The sequence below is a fragment of the Nerophis lumbriciformis genome, linkage group LG27, assembly GCF_033978685.3.
Source record: "Nerophis lumbriciformis linkage group LG27, RoL_Nlum_v2.1, whole genome shotgun sequence".
Classification (NCBI taxonomy): domain Eukaryota; kingdom Metazoa; phylum Chordata; class Actinopteri; order Syngnathiformes; family Syngnathidae; genus Nerophis; species Nerophis lumbriciformis.
The window spans coordinates 34,299,300-34,323,618 of record NC_084574.2 but is presented as its reverse complement, the minus strand read 5'-3'; the positions used below and the strand labels follow the sequence as shown (position 1 = coordinate 34,323,618).

Here is a 24,319-nt window from a genome sequence, read left to right as displayed (position 1 = left end):
TTTCCTGCTTAGGCTGCTGCCCCCGTGACCCGACCTCGGATAAGCGGAAGAAGATGGATGGATGGATAGTTTCGGTTCGGTGCGGAGGTGTACCGAACGAGTTTCCACACGGACATATTAAGTAGCGTACTGCACGTTGTGTAAACAATACTCAAAATGCCGGACATTTGAGGCATTTAAGAAACTCCGCCCGGACAGCCCCGCAAAAGACGACATGTCCGGTGAAAAGAGGACGTATGGTCAGTCTATCTTAGCCCGGTCGCTGCTAGCATGCTAGCAAAATAGGACATGTCCGGTGAAACCGATTGCTGCTAGCATACGTCATCTTTTCACCGGACATGTCCTCTTTTTTCTGGGCTGTCCGGGAGGAGTTTCTTCAATACCTCAAATGTCTGGCATTTTGAGTTAGGGTTGCGTGTATTAACAATGTACGTTCAGGGTTAAGAAGGGGTTAAAAACAAAACAAATTGTGCGTGCAGCAGCATTCGTGAGGGAGGGGCAGAGACAGAGAGAGAGAGAGAGTTATGATAAACGCGCATGTGTCGCCAGGCTCTGCTTTTTATCCATAGATTTATCAGATTTTATTTTTTATTATCTATAGCAGGGGTGTCAAAAGTGCGCCCCGGAGGCCATTTGCGGCCCACAGCTAATGTTTTAAAGGCCCACGGCACATTCTAAAAATACTATTAAAATAAACAAAAACATAACAAAAGTGAAATAAAAAAGCTTAAAGGTTAAATGTAATTTAGAAAAAGTTGCAATGTTGACTAATAAAACAAAGCTCTTTTATTTTTCTTTCAAACAGTCATTGCTCAAAACATAATATTGAATCAAAATCAATGTTGTTATGAATAATTGACCTATCCAAGGTTCCGATTACTTCACATCAAATATTCCACTAAGAAAAATATTTTGCAAATTTGGTAAATAAATAACCAAAAAATATATATTTTGTTGTTTTCTTACTGTACCAAAAATTAACCAAACCGTGACCTCTAAACTGAGGTACGTACCGAACCGAAATTTTTGTGTACCGTTACACCCCTAATTAATACAACTGAGCACAATGATTGATAACACTGATAGATAAGGGAGTGGGGGGAGTAACTCACTATGATAAAGAAATATTTGAGTCGACTGTAGCACGGAATCTGAATTCCCGACAATGTGCGTCGCCCTTTTTGCAAAGCTAACATCCTGCGCACAAACACATAAGAAAAAAACATCGTATGGTTGAAGCTATTCAAGTTGAAATACAAGCAAACAAGCGTTTACCTGAGTTCACTCTTTTCTGACACACTGAGAGGCATCGCTCGCAGCATGCTGACTCTGTCGCTGACTGACAGGATTTGCAAATTATTCACCAGACGATCCCGTTTATTTACTAGAACACAAAGATGGACAATTTGTCTATGTTAGGCATTAGTAAAATATATATTTAGGTGCACACCTAAGCTACACAATTGCCAATTGTATAATCATTTTACGAGGCATTTGTAAAGCCGTTTTATTTATTGAGCATCCAATAAACCAGTGGTTCTCAACCTTTTTTCAGTGATGTACCCCCTGTGACCATTTTTTAAATTCAAGTACCCCCTAATCAGAGCAAAGCATTTTTGGTTGAAAAAAAGAGATAAAGAAGTAAAATACAGCACTATGTCATCAGTTTCTGATTTATTAAATTGTATAACAGTGCAAAATATTGCTCATTTGTAGTGGTCTTTCTTGAACTATTTGGAAAAAAAGATATAAAAATAACTAAAAAACTTGTTGAAAAATAAACAAGTGATTCAATTATAAATAAAGATTTCTACACATAGAAGTAATCATCAACTTAAAGTGCCCTCTTTGGGGATTATAATAGAGATCCATCTGGAGTCATGAACTTAATTCTAAACATTTCTTCACAAAAAAATACATCTTTAAGATCAATATTTATGGCACATGTCCACAAAAAATCTAGCTGTCAACACTGAATATTGCATTGTTGCATTTTAATGAATGGAATAGCCTACTTGATTTGATGTTCAGTTTATGAACTTACATTCATATTTTGTTGAAGTATTATTCAATAAATATATTTCTAAAGGATTTTTGAATTGTTGCTATTTTTAGAATATTTAAAAAAAATCTCACGTACCCCTTGGCATACCTTCAAGTACCCCCAGGGGTACGCGTACCCCCATTTGAGAACCACTGCAATAAACTACTACTATAATGAACAAGTCATATGACATCCGTTTCAATACAGCTTTTGTCTTTGATGTCCTGCAACAGTGCAGGTGTACCTAATGAAGAGTCTGGTTTTACTGTACCGTACATGAGTCCTTCTCACCCTCTACGTCCGTACTGTCCGTTTCCAGGCTATAAGCTTGTATACACGGTCTGGCCGAGCGTGAGAAGTCTTTGATGGAAGGTCTGCTCTGCCTGCGCCTCCGAAGTTGCATGGTCCTGTTGTAGTACTGAGAGATGATGGCTCCTCTGCTGCGACCTTAAAAGCATTAACGTACGTTGCTAAGACGGCAATAGACAAATGTGCACCGTATTTTTCAACACTGAGACCAAAAAATATGCTACTACTGTGGGCTTTCACAGGTTTTTTAGTTGTTACACATGGCTTACAGGAATAGCTCTGTGTTGACTATGTGTGACGTGTCTTGTTTTTGTGGAACCAACCGATGGTGCGACTCGGCATGGAAGACAGGATCTTTAAGGTGGCTGAAGACCATTGTTCACTAGTGGATGGGTCCATCACTCTTTCACCATCATCCCATCCCAGCGCCCCTCCTTGCTTCCTCCTCTGCCTGAACCCAGGTCTAGACAGGTGTGCCACATTATCTGAAGAGTCCAAAGAACACACAGAACATAGTATATTTCACTGTTATGCAGTTATGTGGAACCAATACCTGCAAAAGTAGGGGAAAAGAGTGTATGTGTTCTTCTGTCCACCCATTCTACAAAACCCAAAACCAGTGAAGTTGGCAAGTTGTGTAAATGGTAAATAAAAACAGAATACAATGATTTGCAAATCCCTTTCAACTTATATTAAATTGAATAGACTGCAAAGACAAGATATTTAATGTTCAAACTGAGAAACGTAATTTTTTTGCAAATAATCATTAACTTAGAATTTAATGGCAGCAACACATTGCAAAAAAGTTGGCACAGGGGCATATTTACCACTGTGCTACATGGCCTTTCTTTTTAACAACACCCAGTAAATGTTTGGGAACTGAGGAGCAATGTTCCCTCTAATTTTTCATGTGTGTGAGCAAACGCACAAACACCCTGAGCATTCAGTGGAATACAGACGTGCACACTGTGGCCATACCTGCAGCACATTTGTCTCAAACCTGACATAACAATTTAAATGTCTTATTATTATAATCAAGTGACTAGTCAATTTCAAGAGATAATTTTCTAATATATGTGATTTGGCCCACTTAGATATTGTTTTTTTTTTTTTAAATCAGCTACACACTATAGTATTTTATGCCTGGGTGGGGGTCCTGCTTTGGAAAGATTGTGTACCCCTTTCAGAGATCACATTTAGTTCCCCTTAAAACATTCACATGTTGCATGAGATGAACTTTCTGTCCGTAAAATACATGTTTTATTAACAATTATGTAGTCCTGTAACATCATTTCATGATTAATATCCAAAAAATAACATTCTTAACAAATGACAGTAGAATAAGCACACTGATTGAGGAGTCATAGTAAAACAACCTGAAATTTACACTTTACGTGTAGTGTTGGAGTTGTCCAACATTTTGTGTTGCCATAAACGCACCAGTTTGTAATTGCTGTAGTGTATGTGTTGGTGCAGGTGAGAGAGAGAGCAAACGGCTGCTGTTGATATAACAGATGACAAAGAGTTGCTTTTGGCTTGGTTTGTACGGTAGACAACGACCAGTTTTGCTAGATAAAAGTATTTTACACATTGTTTTGGTGTGGTTATGGCCGACAAACAATTTCGCTAAATAAAGGGACCGATGGAATTCCTGTCCTCCTGTAAGTGTCTCCACAGACGTTACAATAATTTAAGTGTTGACAAACATTGTTTTATCTGTTGTGGCCGCCTTTCGTCACCTGTTACTCACAGTTGCATTGCAAAATCATACAAAACAAACAATTTGTTTATTTTGTTTAGAGTGGGATTTGATTTTTTGCGCGGCATAGATTTGCTGTGCGCAGAGGACGCGTGAGCAGTGGAGGGAACGTTGCTGAGGAGACCATTTTTTTTAAGCTTTTCAGGTGGAATTCTTTCCCATTCTTGCTTGATGTACAGCTTAAGTTGTTCAACAGTCTGGGGTCTCCGTTGTGGTATTTTAGGCTTCATAATGCGCCACACATTTTCAATAGTCAGGCAGGCCAGTCTAGTACCCACACTCTTTTACTATGAAGCCACGCTGTTGTAACACGTGCAGAATGTGGCTTGGCATTGTCTTGCTGAAATAAGCAGGGGTGTCCATGAAAAAGACGTTGCATGGATGGCAACATATGTTGCTCCAAAACCTGTATGTACCTTTCAGCATTAATGGTGCCTTCACAGATGTGTAAGTTACCCATGCCTTGGGCACTAAATACACCCCCATACCATCACAGATGCTGGCTTTTGAACTTTGCACCTATAACGATGTCCACAGTTTCCAAAAACAATTTGATATGTGGACTCGTCAGACCACAGAACACTTGTCCACTTTCCATCAGTCCATCTTAGATGAGCTCAGCAAAGCCGGTGGTGTTTCTGGGTGTTGTTGATAAATGGCTTTCGCTTTGCATAGTAGAGTTTTAACTTGCACTGACAGTGGTTTTCTGAAGTGTTCCTGAGCACATGTGGTGATATCCTTTACACACTGATGTCGCTTTTTGATGCAGTACCGCCTGATGGATCGAAGGTCATGGGCATTCAATGTTGGTTTTCAGCCTTGCTGCTTATGTGCAGTGATTTCTCCAGATTCTCTGAACCTTTTGATGGTATTACGGACCGTAGATGGTGAAATCCCTAAATTCCTTACAATAGCTGGTTGAGAAATGTTGTTCTTAAATGCTCATGCATTTGTTCACAAAGTGGTGACCCTCGCCCTATAGTCTTTCTTCCCACTTGTGCCAGCTTTTTTTAGACATGTTGCAAGCATCAAATTCCAAATGTGCTAATGTTTGCAAAAAATAAAGTGTTCCAGTTCGAACGTTAAGTATCTTGTCTCTGCAGTCTATTCAATTGAATATAGGTTGAAAAGGATTTGCAAATCATTGTATTCTGTTTTTATTTACCATTTACACAACGTGCCAACTTCACTGGTTTTGGGTTTTGTAATTGCTAATTTCCTCTTCTTAACTGGTTACTTTCTGCTGTAACGGTGTTCCTATTAGCCTTCTGTTGAAGTGTAGAAAGCAATTATTATTTTACTTTCTTTAGTCTAGAAAAGCTACCAGCTTTTTACTGTTGGTTTCTCAAGTAGCAACAATAAAATATAGAGAAAAGCAAGCTGTGCATCAAGCAGAGGTGTTACAACCCTACAATAACACCAGTGCAAGATACAATTAAGTGCCACACTGCAAACTAAACAGCAGCTTTAGTGTAGAATTGCACATTCTTTTCAAAGTGCCCTTCTGCCTATTGCTGTGCAGCTCAGTCTTTATCTTTAGCACAATGAACAGTGTGATAGATGCTGTTGTTACCTCACACAATTGTGGCTAAGTTGAGGCTGGAAGTCTTTCAAATCAATGTATTTGTCTTGCCAGTTGGTAACTTTGCTAGCATTAGCATCCCTATCGTCCGCTTGAGTCTCTTTATGCCGTCACAACCGTTGGGTGCTCAGATTAGTCGTGCAGCCGCTACTTTATTGCTGCTTCCCAAACGTTACAAATAGCCATACTTTTATTCAACTGACCATTCTTTTCAAATATCCGAATGCTTACCACACTTTAAATTTAAGATTCGGGGGTGCATTGTTTTTTAAACTCTTTCAGTGTTGTCTACCAAGTTGCTGTTTTTGTCAGTCGCAAGCGAGGACGTTACTCTCGTATTATGTCATCGCTAAAGTCTCGCAAGATTATTTTGTAGCAGATCTCCAATCAACCGATTCAAGACTTTCCAACCGGACATTGACCAATCCATACTAGTTACAGATCGATCCAGAGGCTCGCCAAACCATGTATCCATATCTCTTAAGTTAAAATTGGTTTTCGATTTGTACCGATTAATTTTTACACCCCTAATAAATATCATACCTGAAAATATTTAAAAAATACTAAATTACCATTACTTAACATGTAATGTCAAAAATTAACAATATATGAATAAGTTGCCCTATTTGTAAAAAAACTAAAACAAAAACCCTAATCTTCAGATGGTGGTATGTCGTCTTTGTCAAGCTATCAGTGTAATCACTGGCAAGTCCTTCTGTACCTTGACTCTCCTCATCCAGTTCTTTCTGAAGCTGCTGGAGCTCAAAGGCTTCTTCTCCCAGCCCTCTGTTGTAGGTCTGCTCTGCTATCAGCTGATTGAATGAGTCATGAACGCCTTCCTCATCGACTGGACTCCTGACATCAGGACACACACAAACACAGGCTTGAGAATAGAAACATGCAACCTAAAAAACACCATGACAAAAGATGATAATCATGTAAACTTCATCAATATTGCTAAGCAGCCTGAAACAACATATCGACCATATTATGGCGTCACATTAGTGCCAAAAATCCAAGCGCATAAAAACAGTTATCGCGCGCTGATTCTCCACTTCGTGCGCGCGCGACACCCTCCAGCGTAGCAACGTTGTAGCCATCTTACCTCGGACAGCTAGCCTCAATCATTACATTGATGTCAATGGTACATGTACTAATTAAATTACCATAACTTGCTCGATTTTCGACCAATTAACAAACGGTTTGCCTTGTTACAAATCTTATTACATGTAGATATGACATGAGATGCTGTACCTGTTGAAATTACCTCTTTCGCTTTAAATTGACTTAATTGTGCAACATAGTGTTAGTCAGTTCTCTGATTATTTTAAACCGTTTTAGAATACATTATTAAAAGGCTATTTTTAACATTTTAAAAACAAAATTCAAAGATTATTTCATTAATTTTATGGCTGAATCAAAAGAAATTCCATAAATTAGAAAACAAATGTTCAAGAAGAAGTGAAAATATAAAATAATGTAATGGTTGGATGTTATTGCTGGTGGACCAGTTCTGGCTGAAATATGTGATTATGGTGTGTGTTGTCTTATTATTTATTTGGGTCACATTTTGTATTACCCTGTATTGTGTTTATGTGGTATGAAATAACCTTCATCAGCGCGCAACATTTTTTTATCCACTTCTTCCTCCGTAAATTTTGATACATATTGACGATGACCCGCCCTGCTATACTTCTGATTGGCTCTGAGCATTTTTTCGCCTGACCAATCAGAAAGAAGGGGCCGTCTAAGCATACCCGCTCCCAAAGTGCCAAAACGAAACATGACAGCGCACCAGTGACGTGCAGTCACTAGAGGCAGGTGAGGCGGGGCCTCACCTGCCATCATGGAAAGAAAAAAAATGTAAAAAGAAAAAAATTGTATTAAATTGTTATATGTATCCAGTGATTATACTATAAAGTTATTTTCCATTTAACTTCACCAGTTTTAGATTATTTTTATTCAAAATCGCTGAATTTTCACATTTGCCGTTCAAATACTGAGAAGAGCACAGCAGCCAGTTGAGGCACGTCACTCAGTGCCTCAACATGGATTCCGGACTCGGCTAACTGCTGGCCTGCTGTGCAGTGAGACCGTATTGCTATATGAACTACATTATACATTTCCATAGTTTAGTTAGCTGAGGTATATAATGTACAGTGTATTTTGTCAACAACTGTATGTGTGTAACGTATTTCTTGTGCTGAGCGATCATAAAACGGCTGCAAAAGACGCACTGGCTGAAGCTCCAGTAACCCCGCCTCCTGCACCCCCGCCGTAGAATTGTTATATCAACTAAAGCCCACACTTAAACTTTCCACGTGCAAGATTGAATCTATTTAAAAAAGTTATTTCATAAGAAGCCAAAAAGTGCAAAAACAATAATGTTCGTGTTGGAGGAGTTGTGAATGACTGCAGGGCCACAACATTAGGTACACCTGTAGACTGCAGGTGTATCTAATTCACAACTCCTCCAACATGAACATTATTGTTTTTGCACTTTTTGGCTTCTTATTAAATAACTTTTGTAACCTATTTTCATGGGCTTTCCTCTTTGTGATGTTAAGTTCCTGTTATGCGCTGTTATACAGTATATGCCTTGAGCTCTTATTTTGCAGGCGCTAAGAACGGAAGTGATGTCACGTTGCGGAGGTTTTTGAAAGAAGGTAAATAAAGTGGTCCTCGTGTAAACTGGAGCCTCCGTGTTTGTTATTTTGTAGTTTCATACAGTATAGGCGACATTTATAAAAGCTCGGTTACACTTTTTTAAATAGATTCAATCTTGCACGTGGAAAGTTTAAATGAGGGCTTTAGTTGCGGCGCATGGACTTAATTTCTAAGTAAAGGTAAGACCATAATAACGTTTTTTTTTATTAAATGTGCTTTTTTGTGTGCTACAGTTTGTATGTGTAAAGTTAAAGTTAAGTTAAAGTACCAATGATTGTCACACACACACTAGGTGTAATGAAATTTGTCGTCTGCATTTGACCTATCCCCTTGTTCACCCCCTGGGAGGTGAGGGGAGCAGTGGGCAGCAGCGGCGCCGCGCCTGGGAATCATTTTTGGTGATGTAACCCCCAATTCCAAGCCTTGATGCTGAGTGCCAAGCAGGGAAGAATGCTGGTATGAGCTTTTAAACATAACCCGTTAACTGCTGCCAATCAAATGGTGAATAAGATACTCTTTAGGGTTCATATGTTTGTAAATCTGACTGTGATGAAGTCAGTGCCTCACCAGCCATGAACCTCACCGCACGTCACTGCAGCGCACAGACCGAGACGGCGCACGCGCAAAAGGCACCGCGCGCGCGCAGAAATGCACCGCACGCGCGCAAAAAGGCACCACGCGCGCGGAAAAGGGTGTCACGCGCGCGCACGACGTGGAGAATCAGCACGCGATAACAGTTTTTATGCGCTCGGATTTTTGGCACTAATGTGACGCCATACTATATACACAGCATTAAAAAGTCCACACAGTGACTTTCGTTTCAGTGCACGCTTCAAAATAAAACATGGTTGTATTCAGTACTTACAGTACCTTAATTCTATCAAAGCAAATAAACAAATGTACTCATTGCCATTGCAGTCAAGACCAGAGTTTACCCTCAATTTTTTCAGGTGTCTGAGCAAACACCCAAACGAGGGCTGGACGATAAAACAATGCCAATGTTATCGTGAAATAACTTTTCCTTGATAGAAATATGAGACAATTTTGATATAGGGATGGACTGACCTCTAAAGTTGGGTTGGCCAGTCTGTAACAAACTCGGCGAAACTTTTAAATTGGTAGAGAGTAGACACGATTGTCTTGCAATCTGCAGACTTAAAAGGCCTACTGAAACCCATTACTACCGACCACGCAGTCTGATAGTTTATACATCATTGATGAAATCTTAACATTGCAACACATCCCAATACGGCCGGGTTAGCTTACTAAAGTGCAATTTTAAATTTCGCGCGAAATATCCTGCTGAAAACGTCTCGGTATGATGACGTCAGCGCGTGACGTCACGGATTGTGGAGGACATTTTGGGACAGCATGGTGGCCAGCTATTAAATCGTCTGTTTTCATCGCAAAATTCCACAGTATTCTGGACATCTGTGTTGGTGAATCTTTTGCAATTTGTTCAATGAACAATGGAGAGAGCAAAGAAGAAAGCTGTAGGTGGGAAGCGGTGTATTGCAGCAGGTGTTGTGCTGGATAACGCACCCCCGCCGTAGAATGCACCCCTTGACTGGTGTGCCGGATAACACAGCCGGTGTTTCATTGTTTACATTCCCGGAAGATGACAGTCAAGCTTTACCATTGGCCTGTGGAGAACTGGGACAACAGAGACTCTTACCAGGAGGACTTTGAGTTGGATACGCAGACACGGTACCGTGAGTACGCATGAAGCTGCGGCTTCCAAACATTTTATCGCTTGCCCATACGTGCGTGCCGCTATGTGCATGTCACGTACGTAACTTTGGGGACTTTGGGGAAATATATATGCTGTATGAACTTTGGGGAGGTGAACGGTACTTTGGGCTGTGGGATTGAGTGTGTTGTGCAGGTGTTTGAGTTGTACTGGCGGGTTATATGGACGGGAGGGGGGAGGTGTTTGTTATGCGGGATTAATTTGTGGCATATTAAATATAAGCCTGGTTGTGTTGTGGCTAATATAGTATATATATGTCTTGTGTTTATTTACTGTTTTAGTAATTCCCAGCTGAATATCAGGTCCCACCCGCCTCTCACAGCATCTTCCCTATCTGAATCGCTCCCACTGCCCTCTAGTCCTTCACTCTCACTTTCCTCATCCACAAATCTTTCATCCTCGCTCAACTATTGTTTTTTGACATAGAAATAATACAAATACAAAATAAATTAAACTTGCCAAGCACAGATCAATGTAGTTGAATCTAATGAATATAAATCCATAAACCGATTACAGTATTTTCCAGACTTTAGAGCAGTGGTTCTTAACCTGGGTTCGATCAAACCCTAGGAGTTCGGTGAGTCGGCTTCAGGGGTTCGGCGGAGCCTCGCGGAGGTCAAGACACACCCAACTCATTGTGTAAATAAAAACTTCTCCCTATCGGCGTATTATGGATACCCTCAAACAATGTTCCCTCTAATTTTCCATATGCGTGAGCAAACGCAAAAACTCCTTGAGCATTCAGTGGAGCACATGTGAGCACACCTGTCCCGAACCTGACTAAATAACAAATTAAATGTTTTATTATTATAATCAAATGACAGCTGTCATTTCCATGAGATTATTTTCTAATATAAGTGTTTTGGCCCACTTACAATGACAATAACAAACAATATTGTTTTTCATGAGCTGTGTCTGGGTGGAAAACGAAGAAAAGGAACAGATTTTACTGTGAAAATAAATACATTATTTTATTTTATCATGTATCATTTAAAATGACATGAGAGTGGCGTTTGCCAAGGTGAAGCCACGCATATTTGAACTGGTCTCTCAAAGGTAACAGCAGAAGTCACACTGAGTTGCAGGTATGTAATTTGTTGTGTGTTCATACACTGTGTTGGTTTTGTTCTTTGAACAAGGTGATGTTCATGCACGGTTCATTTTGTGCACCAGTAAAAAAACATATAACTTTGCCTTGAATTTGAAAATTATTTTTTTCACCGAAGGGTTCGGTGAATGCGCATATGAAACTGGTGGGGTTCGGTACCTCCAACAAGGTTAAGAACCACTGCTTTAGAATGTACCGGTATATAAGCTGCACCCACTAAATTTTAGAAGATATATATGTTGTGAAATTTGTTAAACCAGTGAAGTTGGCATGTTGTGTAATTCGTTAATAAAAACAGAATACAACGATTTGCAAATCCTTTTCAACTTATATTCAATTGAATAGACTGCAAAGACAAAATATTTTATGTTCCAACTGACAAACACAATTTTTTTTTTGCAAATAATCATTAACTTAGAATTTAATGGCAGCAACACATTACAAAAAAGTTGGCACAGGGGCATTTTTACCACTGTGTTACATGGCCATTCCTTTTAACAACACTCCGTAAACATTTGGGAACTGAAGAGACACATTTTTGAAGCTTTTCAGGTGGAATTCTTTCCCATTCTTGCTTGATGTACCGGTACATCTTAAGTTGTTCAACAGTCCGCGGTCTCTGCTGTGGTATTTTAGGCTTCATAACGCGCCACACATTTTCAATGGGAGACAGGTCTGGACTACAGGCAGACCAGTGTAGTATGGTACCCGAACTCTTTTACTATGAAGCCACGCTATTGTAACACTTGGCTTGGCATTGTCTTGCTGAAATAAGCAGGGGCGTCCATGATAACGTTGCTTGGATGGCAACGTATGTTGCTCCAAAACCTGTCTGTGCCTTTCATTATTAATGGAGCCTTCGCAGATGTGTAAGTTACCAATGCCTTGGGCACTAATACACCCTCATACCATCACAGATGCTGGCTTTTGAAATTTGCGCCAATCCGGATGGTTCTTTTCCTCTTTGGTCCGGAGGACACGACGTCCACAGTTTCCAAAAACAATTTGATGTGTGGACTTGTCAGACCACAGAGCACTTTTCCATTTCGCATTAGTCCATCTTAGATGAGCTCGGGCCCAGCGAAGCCGGTGGCGTTTCTGGGTGTTGTTGATAAATGGCTTTCGCTTTGCATCGTAGAGTTTTAACTTGCACTTACAGATGTAGCGACGAACTGTAGTTACGGACAGTGGTTTTCTGAAGTGTTCCTGAGCCCATGTGGTGATATCCTTTACACACTGATGTCGCTTCTTGATGCAGTACCGCCTAAGGGTTCGAAGGTCCGTAATATCATTGCAGTGATTTCTCCAGAATATTTAAACCTTTTGATGGTGAAATCTCTAAATTCCTTACAATAGCTAGTTGAGAAATGTTGTTCTTAAACTGTTCGACAATTTGCTCACGCATTTGTTCACAAAGTGGTGACCCTCGCCCAATCCTTGTTTGTGAATGACTGAGCATTTCATGGAAGCTGCTTTTATACCCAATCATGTTGGATTGATACCTATCTTCCGAACTAAAGGCAAACTTGCCGAGCACAGATCAATGTAGTTGAATCTAAGGAATATAAATCAATAAACCGATTAATGTATTTCCCAGACTTTAGGGTGTACCAGTATATAAGCCGCACCCACTAAATTTTAGAAGGTATATTTGTGAAATGAGTTATTAACATAGAAATACATTTTTATTTACATATAGTACCTTCATTGTTTTCAAATGGTGCCTGTAACACGGCAGTAAAATGACTGATCAAACAAAACAGAAGTCATTGTCATGAACCCACTATCTGCGGAAGCTAGCTCTCCAATCAGCTAAATGGACTCAAAAACTCCATGATGACGTTTTGGTGAATTTACTGAGGAATTTGTTTAACTGAAACAATACAAACATATTGCCATACTAACACATGCATTGTAAGCGTGTTAAGCATATTAAGTAATGATAACAACGCCAGCTTCATTGCATTGCAATATCACGAACAAATATTCATGAGAACATTCCTACAGACATCACACATGACACGGTTTAGTAAGTATGTATAGTTTTAGTTATATTGTAAAACATACAAACGCTGCTTGGAGTGATGAATAAAGAATCCATACGAGTAAAAACGCTATAAAGGACTACAAGACGGTATGACACTTCTGGTTCAAAGCACTAAACACAAGAAAATATAGTAGACCATCACTGTGCAACACCTGCAGTGAGCAAACTCGTTCAAAAGATAACACCTTTTCAACGTCTCTGCTTGTGTTTAATGAAAACTATTTGTTGAACACCAAGCATTATGGCCGGACCACTTTATAAGCAACAAGGTTCAAAGCGTACAAAAAAAGTAGCGGCTTATAGTCCGGAATTAATGGTAACCGTTACACCCCTATGTCATATACAGTATATCATTATTGCAAGAAGCTGCAATATAGTATATTGCAATATATATTTTAGATATTGCCTATCCCTACTTCACTTTAAAGCTGTACAACTTCACAGTCATCTTACAAGAGCCTCACTCACACTTATGTTGCCCTGCTGAAGTTCACAATTTTCAGGTTTGTGAATGCAACTTATTCGCTTTAACAGTCGTTGGTGCATAATGAGGAAGTTTTGTGTTGTTGTTGTGATGAACCCTGTGGTGAAATGTGTGTGCAGAGGTGGGTCTGATGACTGTTGTTTTGTATGTTAACATCGACAATAACATTGAGAAAAAGCCTCAGACTTGGTGTGTCGCTGCACTAATGTTTTGGTACTCAAATGAGGCACAGATCGCTACTTACCCCATGTGGTTACTGCTGTTCTATGTAAATACTTCAAAACACAAAACCAGTGAAGTTGGCACGTTGTGTAAATGGTAAATAAAAACAGAATACAATGATTTACAAATCCTTTTCGACTTATATTCAATTGAATAGACTGCAAAGACAAGATACTTAACGTTCGAACTGGAAAACGTTATTTTTAGCAAATATTAGCTCATTTGTAATTTGATGCCTGCAACATGTTTCAAAAAAGCTGGCACAAGTGGCAAAAAAGACTGAGAAAGTTGAGGAATGCTCATCAAACACTTTTTTGGAACGTCCCACAGGTGAACAGGCTAATTGGGAACAGGTGGGTGCCATGATTGGGTATAAAAGCAGCTTCCATGAAATGCTCAGTCGTTCACAAACAAGGATGGGGCGAGGGTCACCACTTTGCCAACAAATGCCTGAGCAAATTGTTTAAGAACAACAATTCCTAACCAGCAATTGCAAGGAATTTAGGGATTTCCCCATCTACGGTCCGTAATTTCATCAAAAGGTTCAGAGAATCTGAAGAAATCACTGCACGTAAACCTGTGACTTTCAATCCCTCAGGCGGTACTGCATCAAAAAGCGACATCAGTGTGTAAAGGACATCACCACATGGGCTCAGGAACACTTCAGAAAACCACTGTCAGTAATTACAGTTGGTCGCTACATCTGTAAGTGCAGGTTAAGACTCTACTATGCAAAGCCAAAGCCATTTATCAACAACACCCAGAAACACCGCCAGCTTCGCTGGGCCCGAGCTCATCTAAGATGGACTGATGCAAAGTGGAAAAGTGTTCTGTGGTGTGACGAGTCCACATATCAAATTGTTTTTGGAAACTGTGGACGTCGTGTCTTCCGGACCAAAGAGGAAAAGAACCATCCGGACTGTTATAGGCGCAAAGTTGAAAGGCCAGCATCTGTGATGGTATGGGGGTGTATTAGTGCCCAAGGCATGGGTAACTTACACATCTGTGAAGGCACCATTAATGCTGAAATCAAATCAAATCAAATCAAATCAAATCAAAGGTACATACAGGTTTTGGAGCAACATATGTTGCCATCCAAGCAACGTTATCATGGACGCCCCTGCTTATTTCAGCAAGACAATGCCAAACTACGTGTTTACAATAGCGTGGCTTCATAGTTAAAGAGTGCGGATACTAGACTGGCCTGCCTGTAGTCCAGACCTGTCTCCCATTGAAAATGTATGGCGCAATATGAAGCCTAAAATACCACAACGGAGACCCCAGACTGTTGAACAACTTAAGCTGTACATCAAGCAAGAATGGGAAATAATTCCACCTGAAAAGCTTCAAAAATTGGTCTCCTCAGTTCCCAAACATTTACTGAGTGTTGTTAAAAGAAAAGGCCATGTAACACAGTGGTAAAAATGCCCCTGTGCCAACTTTTTTGCAATGTACTGCTGCCATAAATTCTAAGTTAATGATTATTTGCAAAAAAAAATTATGTTTCTCAGTTCGAACATTAAATATCTTGTCTTTGCAGTCTATTCAATTGAATATAAGTTGAAAAGGATTTGCAAATCATTGTATTCTGTTTTTATTTACAACTTACACAACGTGCCAACTTTACTAATTTTGGGTTTTATATATTTTAAGCATTAAGGCCATGTCGGCACAAAACATGGGGTTTAAACGATCTCCATCCACACAAGTGTAGTTTCAAAACTGTCTGTCTACACGCAAACACCAGCTGTCATGCCCATTTTGTTCAATCAAAAGTCTGGAAAAGCAGCAGAAACTGACTTTATAGCATTACATCTCTGTGATTATAATGTTTATTTTCATATACCAGATGTAAAACGACGTGTACATTATCTTTTTTTTTTTTGCAAATATATTTTATTGAATTTTACAGTTAAAATCACATTTAACAGTCATACTTTGCTCACGCAAACCCTTCATACAGGCACACATCCACTCATACACACTCACATGCACACTTGAGGAGAGAGGTGCACTTGAACTTTAACAACTAAAGGTTTACAATATAGACATTATTAGAAAAAATACCCAGATATTGTATATGTATATCCATCCATCTCGCCCTGGCTCAGGATCAGAAGGCTATTATCTTTAAAAACCAGCCTGAACTGACATAGGGCCTGGGGAACATCAGGATTTTTTTTTTCTTTTCGTGCCGAAAGCGCGCATACTGGCCTGTGCTGCTGAAACCCAACACTCGTGGAATTATAACATGATGATATATTATACACACTAACAAAGAGTCAAGGAAACCTCTTGCACACCTGTGAAGTGAAAACCATTTCAGGTGACTACCTCTTGAAGCTCATCGAGAGAATGCCAAGAGTAGCAGTAATCAGAGCAAAAGGTGGCTATTTTGAAGAAACTAGATTATAAAACATGTTTTCAGTTATTTCACTTTTTGTTGTAAAGTACATAACTCCACATGTGTTCATTCATAGTTTTGATGCCTTCAGTGACAATCTACAATGTCATGAAAATAAAGAAAACACATTAAATGAGAAGGTGTGTCCAAACTTTTGGCCTGTACTGTTTATGATTACAAAGTCCCAGATAAAAATGTGATAATGATATGATGCTTATGGAGGAGGTCAACATTGCATTCCCAGGTTGGTCAAAAGAGTGTAAACAAACCTGAGGCTCTGTGTGCAAGCAGTGAGTTTAAACAAGCAAACAATCTAAGACCTTACAGACAAACAACGTCAAAGAGCAAAACAGTCCAATCACCTTTTGTTCCTTACTGCCCGCCCACTGACTACATGTTCAGCAACGACAGGTAAGCTTCAAGCAGAAAAAAAGGGCCTTTTGAGAACATCTAAATCAAAAGAATTCCCACACTTACTCCAGTCCAGCTTCCATGAGAGGGTGTCCAAGGTCAAAGTTGACATTCCGAGCCATTCTTGTCCTGTATGTTTACAGGTCGGCTCCTTGCTGTGGTGCTCACACACACGGCAGATCATAGATACTGTCCACTCCCACCATGGCGCTGATTCTCTACCTGAGAGGGATAGTAGTCACAAAAGAGGCGGAACCATGAAGGCAGGTGAAGGAAGGAAAAAAACAGCACAGTACTTTGGAATCTGGACGAACAAGTTGAGACTCATAGACTTAGACTTAGACAAGCTTTAATGATCCACAAGGGAAATTGGTCAACACAGTAGCTCAGTTACAATGATGGAAAGAGTAAGGATGGAAAGGACAATGCAGGTATAAATAGACTAATATAGCGATAAAAAATCTAACATATATACGAATATATACATAATATGTGTACAGAATAATATATATACAGATATATTATGTCTATAACATATATACAATATATAATATATACAACACATGTACAATATTACAGTATATACAGTATAAGTGACAGCAGCAGAATAAAATAGAGAGTAGATCCAGCAGGAAATAGAAAATAGACATTATAAACATTATAAACAAAGAGAAGTAGCTAACATGTCAGGTGTCAGGTAATAGGCAGATGTCATCTATTGCTGTATGGCGAGTGATTATACAGCTGGATGGAGTGTGGAATGAAGGAGTTCTTGAATCGCACAGTGCGGGAAAGAAGTTGAAGGAGCCTGTTGGAGTATGAGCTCCGCTGTCCCTTAATTGTCAGGTGGAGTGGGTGGGCAGAATTGTCCATGATGGCGAGCAGATTGTCCAGTGTCTTCCTGTCCCTCACTAACACAAACGCCTCCAACTGCGTGCCAATAGTTTGGCCGGCTGTCCGGATCAGTTTATCAATCCGGTTTGAGTCCATTTTGCTGGTGCTGCTCCCCCAACAAACCACTGCAAAGTACAGTGCACTGGCCACAACAGACTGATAAAATATCTCCAACAGCTTGCTGCACACATTAAAGGACCTAAGCTTCCTCAGGAAAAAGAGTCTGCTCATGCCCTTCTTGTAAACAGCTTTGCTGTTGACCTTCCAGTCCAGTCTGCTGTTCAAGTGGACTCCCAGGTACTTGTACTGCTCCACAACTGCCACCTTCCGGCCCTGGATCTTGATGGCCTCCACCGGGGTCACTCTCTTCCTGAAGTCGATGACCAGCTCCTTGGTCTTGTCCACATTAAGGACCAGATGGTTCGCCTGAGACTACTCCACAAAGTCAGCGATCAGTGTCCTGTACTCCAATTCCCGTCCCTCTCTGATACACCCGACCACAGCAGAGTCATCAGAGTATTTCTGCAGGTGGCAGGACCTGGAACTATACTAGAAGTCTGAGGTGTACAGGGTGAACAGGAAAGGAAACAGGACGGTCCCCTGTGGAGCACCTACACCACTGACCACAGTATCCGACAGGGAGCTCCCCAGTCACACAAACTGGGGCCTGTCAGACAAGTAATCAGTGATCCAGGAGACAATGGATGAACTGACACCCATCCTGAGCAACTTGTCACTCATCAGAATTGGCTGAATGGTGTTAAAGGCACTGGAGAAATCAAAAAACATGATCCTCACAGTGCCCCTCCCTCATCAAGATGCAGTTAGTAATGGTTGGTTTGGCTTATTTCTGACGGTGTCGAAAATAAACAAGATACACAAAAATACAAAAGCAGATTTCTCCGTGACGAAATGTAATTTACTGTCATTGACTTAAGTATCATGTTAAAATGACTAATTAGTTTAATTGTTTAAATCAGATTAATCACACTAATGAAATGGGATTAGTCTAGATTAATCAGAGATGCTACAAAAGTGTTGCTTAATTTATCTGTGGTACATAGAGTCGTGGTCAAAAGTTTATATACACTTGTAAAGAACATAATGTCATGGCTGTCCTAGGTTTCCAGTAATTTCTACAACTCTTATTTTTTTGTGATAGAGTGATTGGAGCACATACTTGTTTGTCAGAAAAAAACATTCATAAAGTTTGGTTCAGTGTTTCCCACACATTCATTTATTTGTCCACTGCAGCATGTGAATGCAATGAAAAGAATACAATCTGAGCCAACCAGCTGTTAAAATGTTGTCCAGGTTAATGTTTTATTAAAGGCCCTTCATTTCAAGATTTCAACTGTGATTGGGCTTTAAACAGGTGGATGACCTGTTCAGATGGGTGTAACTGCTACTGGTCAAATAATGTCAAATAGCATTTAATTTTACATGTATGCAATGCCATTTAAATGTAATTATAGATAATAATAATAATAATAAATACTGTGTAGTGTTGTAAATAGTCAACGGGAAGGATTCTAGTAAGATATAAGCCATGAGCACTACACAGCCAGAAAAAAACCTAGGCAGGACAAGTAAAAATATTGGGGCAAGTAGATTTGAAAAGTCGGGCAAGTAGAAAAAAACCTTAACGTTGAACCCTGCATGTGTTGAGCTGCTGGTTAGACGGCACTGTACATAGAGCGCTTCTGCTCGTTAGTAATAAATTCTAATGTTGGATGTTCACTCCTTCACACAGATGAGTATAGAAAAATATTTTCAACGGCCGAAAAGGGCTGGACTTGGAGAGGAGGTAGGCCTACAGTCCGGACCATAGGTGCGACCTGTTCAGCAGGAGGAGGAGGAGGAGGTTGACTGACTGTGGCAGGACACCTCTGCCTCTGTTTCACTTCATGTTGCTGGTAAATAATATGGTTGTAGTAGTAGGCTAAAGTTAAATTATTTAGTATTCACTAATTAAAGGGGCAGAGCTTTAAGAGACATTTTAGCTTTTATATTTTATAAGATATATTTTTTGTAAGAACCACAATTAATAAATATATTTCAGTGAATCACTAATTGTTCAAATCTGTATATAAATATGTACATAAAATGTTGTAATTATATTCCAACTCCGCGTTCCTCTTGGTCATCGCCGCTGCCCCCCCCCCCCCCCCCCCCCCCCGCCGACCACACCACCACAAATAGATGCCTGTCCTGTGGGAAACACTGTGGTTCTCTTATGAATTTATTATGGGTCTACTGAAAATGTGACCAAATCTGCTGGGACAAAAGTATACATACAGCAATGTTAATATTTGCTTACATGTCCCTTGGCAAGTTTCACTGCAATAAGGCGCTTTTGGTAGCCATCCACAAGCTTCTGGCAAGCTTCTGGTTGAATTTTTGACCACTCCTCTTGACAAAAGTGGTGCAGTTCAGCTAAATTTGTTGATTTTCTGACATGGACTTGTTTCTTCAGCATTGTCCACACGTTTAAGTCAGGACTTTGGGAAGGCCATTCTAAAACCTTAATTCTAGCCTGATTTAGCCATTCCTTTACCACTTTTGACATGTGTGTTGGGGTCATTGTTCTGTTAGAACATCCAACTGCGCCCAAGAGCCAACCTCTGGGCTGATGATTTTAGGTTATCCTGAAGAATTTGGAGGTAATCCTCCTTTTTCATTGTCCCATTTACTCTCTGTAAAGCACCAGTTCCATTGGCAGCAAAACAGGCCCAGATCAGTATACTACCACCACCATGCTTGACGGTAGGGCTGGTGTTCCTGGGATTAAATGCCTCACATTTTCTCGTCCAAACATATTGCTGGGTATTGTGGCCAGCAAAAAGCTCAATTTTGGTTGAGAAATGTTGTTCTTAAACAATTTGTTCACGCATTTGTTGACAAATTGGTGACCCTCGCCCCAGCCTTGTTTGTGAATGTTGGAACTGACTTTATTTTTTGCAAATATTAGCTCATTTGGAATTTGATGCCTGCAACATGTTTCAAAAAAGCTGGCACAAGTGGCAAAAAAGACTGAGAAAGTTGAGGAATGCTCATTAGACGCTTATTTGGAACATCCCACAGGTGAACAGGCTAATTGGGAACAGGTGGGTGCCATGATTGGGTATAAAAGCAGCTTCCATGAAATGCTCAGTCATTCACAAACAAGGATGGGGCGAAGGTCACCACTTTGTCAACAAATGCCTGAGCAAATTGTCGAACAGTTTAAGAACAACATTTCTCAACGAGCTATTGCAAGGAATTTAAGGATTTCACCATCTACGGTCTGTAATATCATCAAAAGGTTCAGAGAATCTGGAGAAAGGCTGAAAACCAACTCTGAATGCCCGTGACCTTCGATCCCTCAGGCGGTACTGCATCAAAAACCGACATCAGTGTGTAAAGGATATCACCACATGAGCTCAGGAACACTTCGGAAAACCACTGTCAGTAACTAACAGTTTGTCGCTACATCCGTAAGTGCAAGTTAAAACTCTACTATGCAAAGTGAAAGCCATTTATCAACAACACCCAGATAAATTAAACTCATTTAAAAAAGATATGTGCTACATCAGTTATAGAAAAGACATTCAAATTCAGTCAACGGTAAAGAATATTAAAGAAAAAGGGTGAAAATACAAGTTTGTCATGTAAAGTAATCTTTCCAATTTGCATCAACTGCAAAGCAACAATAATCAAACAAAACAACACCGTTTTACCCACGGCAAACACGTGTAATAAAAATTATTTACAGTTAAGTGATGATGAAGCACAAAAGTATGCTTTTTTGTAAAATTTGGCTCACTCACAATGCAGCCCCCTTCCCCGAGAGGGACAAGCGGTAGAAAAACGGATGAATGGACAACTGCTGATTCCGCACGTCAGTTTCTCACACTGCAAATCCGAGCAATATTCAGCCATCTTTCAACTTTTAAGGAAAAAACAAATTCGCCGCCGAACAACAAAATCACCATTTCATTGCACAACAACAGCTTTTTCCAAGTCGAGAACAAAAGCAAACACGCATCAATGGAGTATTGTAGTCATCTTCACTGCCAGCTGTCGGTAGCAAAGTTACTTATAGTGAAAAAGTGCATCCGGTTGTAATTATTATATATTTTATTGTGTAAATATTTGTGTACATTACTCGTGTATTTAGCTATTTCGTCCAATGAGACAGAATAAGGTAGTCAAAAGTTTAGAACTTTCGGTTTGTGAAGATAAAAGATAAAGAAACAATATGGCCAAAGGGTAAGTAATATGTATATATTGTTGTACTGTATAAAAATATGTTTATCAATCAACTCACCAGTTCGAACCTCTTCTATTCGGCGACAGTCTGCGCCATGTTGTGGCAGTCAAAACAGTCCCGCAGCATGGGCGAAACCATTGTCCTCCGAGGGGTGTATTGTTCCTGTTTTTTTCTCTCCCCCAACTTGCAACAAACAACGAACCATTTAGTGTTACAGTCCATATCAAGACGACATTCACTGGAGTTATCAACGATAGACACTTACTCCTAACCAAGTTACCTAAAGATGTTCCCATACTAAAAATGGTGGCGCCCAAAATGCTTGTTGTGTTCTCAACAAAAACTAAGTCTCGCCATCAGTGTAACGATCATCATTGACATCGTTTTATGACTTAGTTTAAATGTCCTTAACTTTTAAGAGTTTACTTAACATGTTTTAGTATACCTTAAATCACAGGTGTCAAACCCAAGGCCCGCGGGCCCAATATGGCCCGCTACATCATTTTATGTGGCCCGCGAAACCCTATCAATAATGTGTCAATCAACCAATCAATCAAATTTTATTTATATAGCCCTAAATCACTAGTGTCTCAAAGGGCTGCATCCTCGGTACAAAGCCCACATAACTGGACTGTGTTTACCATGCTTCTTTGAGGTTCATCACAAACTGTGGAGCCATGACCACAGTGACTTGTGCTCTCGGGTGGGATGGCCTTCTCTGTCCTCTAGGACAGTGTTTTTCAACCACCACTAGTGTGCCGTGAGATACAGTCTGATGTGCCGTGGGAGATTATCTAATTTCACCTAATTGGTTTAAAAATATTTTTTGCAAACCAGTGTATATATAGTTATAATCTGCAAATGTGCCGTTGTTGAGTGTCTGTGCTGTCTAGACAGGGCCGGCCCGTGGCATAGGCCGTATAGGCAAATGCTAAGGGCGCCGTCCATCAGGGGGCGCCACGCCAGTGCCACAAATGTTGGAGAAAAAAAAAAAAAAAAAAAAAAAGTTGTTACTATTATTTCTAAATACAAAAAATAATCTCACGTTAATTAAAATGCAAAGTAAAGCCTATTTAATAGAAATATTATTTGTTACAACATTACGCCCCCCCTCCTCCCCCCGCACGGTGCGCCCCCTCCCTTCCCGTATCATGACTCTTTTTGGACGTCACCACATCAAAAAATCAACACAAGATGTCAAAACGGCCAAAACTGTCAGGTGCCCAGGGAAGAAAAAAGAGAAAAGAAGAGGAGAAACGAGAAAAGACAGAGGTAGCAGGTAGGTAATGTTAGCCTACATGACATTATTTGTCTGTTACAGAATGTGATAGTAACCTGGCTTTTTAGCATTAAGCTAATGTTACATGACTCGGCAATTGCTAATCAATAAATAGCTAGTTCTGTTTTAACATCGGGTTAATATTGTAGAGGGGACTAAATTGTTATGGAAAATAATAATGTAACGTTAGGTAATTACAGTACTCCCACCTTACATTCCTCAGGGACATTTGTATTAGATCTTTTAAGCAGGTGTTTTTTGTTTACATTATTGCCTTCTGGTTAGCTAATGTTTGCCCTGCAGGTAATAGTCACTTTTCCACCCCTTTATATATTAGGTATAGTTGTAAGTAAAAAAAAAAAGGTCAAAGACAAAGCTATTCGGGTTCTTGTGAGTATATACACTTCACTGCCGATGTGCCTAGGGCGCCAGATTGGTTAGGGCCGGGCCTGTGTCTAGAGCTCGGCAGAGTAACCATGTAATACTCCTCCATATCAGTAGGTGGCAACCGGTAGCTAATTGCTTTGTAGATGTCGGGAACATGGTTTGTTGTGATCACAATATGCTGGAGGCAGCGTGTCGTTAAAAAGGTTTTTAACACTTAAACCAAAAATAATAAAAGGCGAGTGCCGCTAATAAAAGGCATTGAAGCTTAGGGATAGCTATGCAAAACGAAGCTAAAACTAAACTGGCTGCAAAGTAAACAAAAAAAGAATGCTGGACGACAGCAAAGACTTACAGCGTGTAGAGCAGACTGCGTCTACAAAGTACATCCGTACATGACAATCAACAATGTCCCCACGGAGACGGATAGCGTCCGCACAACTTAAATAGTCTTGATTGCGAAAACAGAGCAGGTGCGGGGAATAGCGCTCAAGGAAGACATGGAACTGCTACAGGAAAATACCAACAAAAGAGGAAAAGCCACCAAAATAGGAGCGCAAGACAAGAACTAAAACACTACACACAGGAAAACAGCAAAAAACTCTAAATAAGTCACGGCGTGATGTGACAGGTCGTGACAAGAGCTACAGCGATGCATGGTTGGTTATGGTTTGAATTCATATCCAACAATTGCGAGAACGATTTTACTGTCAACATCGTGTA

General features: G+C 40.0%; 1 protein-coding gene across 3 annotated transcripts in view; it reads right to left on the bottom strand.

Moving 5' to 3' along the window:
- The window catches only part of tmc6b (transmembrane channel-like 6b), a 60,473-nt gene extending 38,361 nt beyond the window's left edge, over positions 1-22,112 (bottom strand). For all 3 annotated transcript variants that reach the window (XR_009818010.2, XM_061988056.2, XM_061988057.2), the window contains exons 1-7: positions 21,991-22,112; positions 16,854-17,009; positions 6,416-6,549; positions 2,677-2,838; positions 2,336-2,491; positions 1,276-1,384; positions 1,113-1,197 (exon numbers count right to left, since the gene is read on the bottom strand). Coding sequence is in view for 2 of the 3 variants with exons in the window: in XM_061988056.2 (XP_061844040.2) it covers positions 1,113-1,197; positions 1,276-1,384; positions 2,336-2,491; positions 2,677-2,838; positions 6,416-6,549; positions 16,854-16,909 (702 nt within the window). In the remaining variant the exon portion in view is untranslated. The remainder of the gene's footprint in view (positions 1-1,112; positions 1,198-1,275; positions 1,385-2,335; positions 2,492-2,676; positions 2,839-6,415; positions 6,550-16,853; positions 17,010-21,990) is intronic.
- Between the last annotated feature and the right edge of the window lie 2,207 nt (positions 22,113-24,319).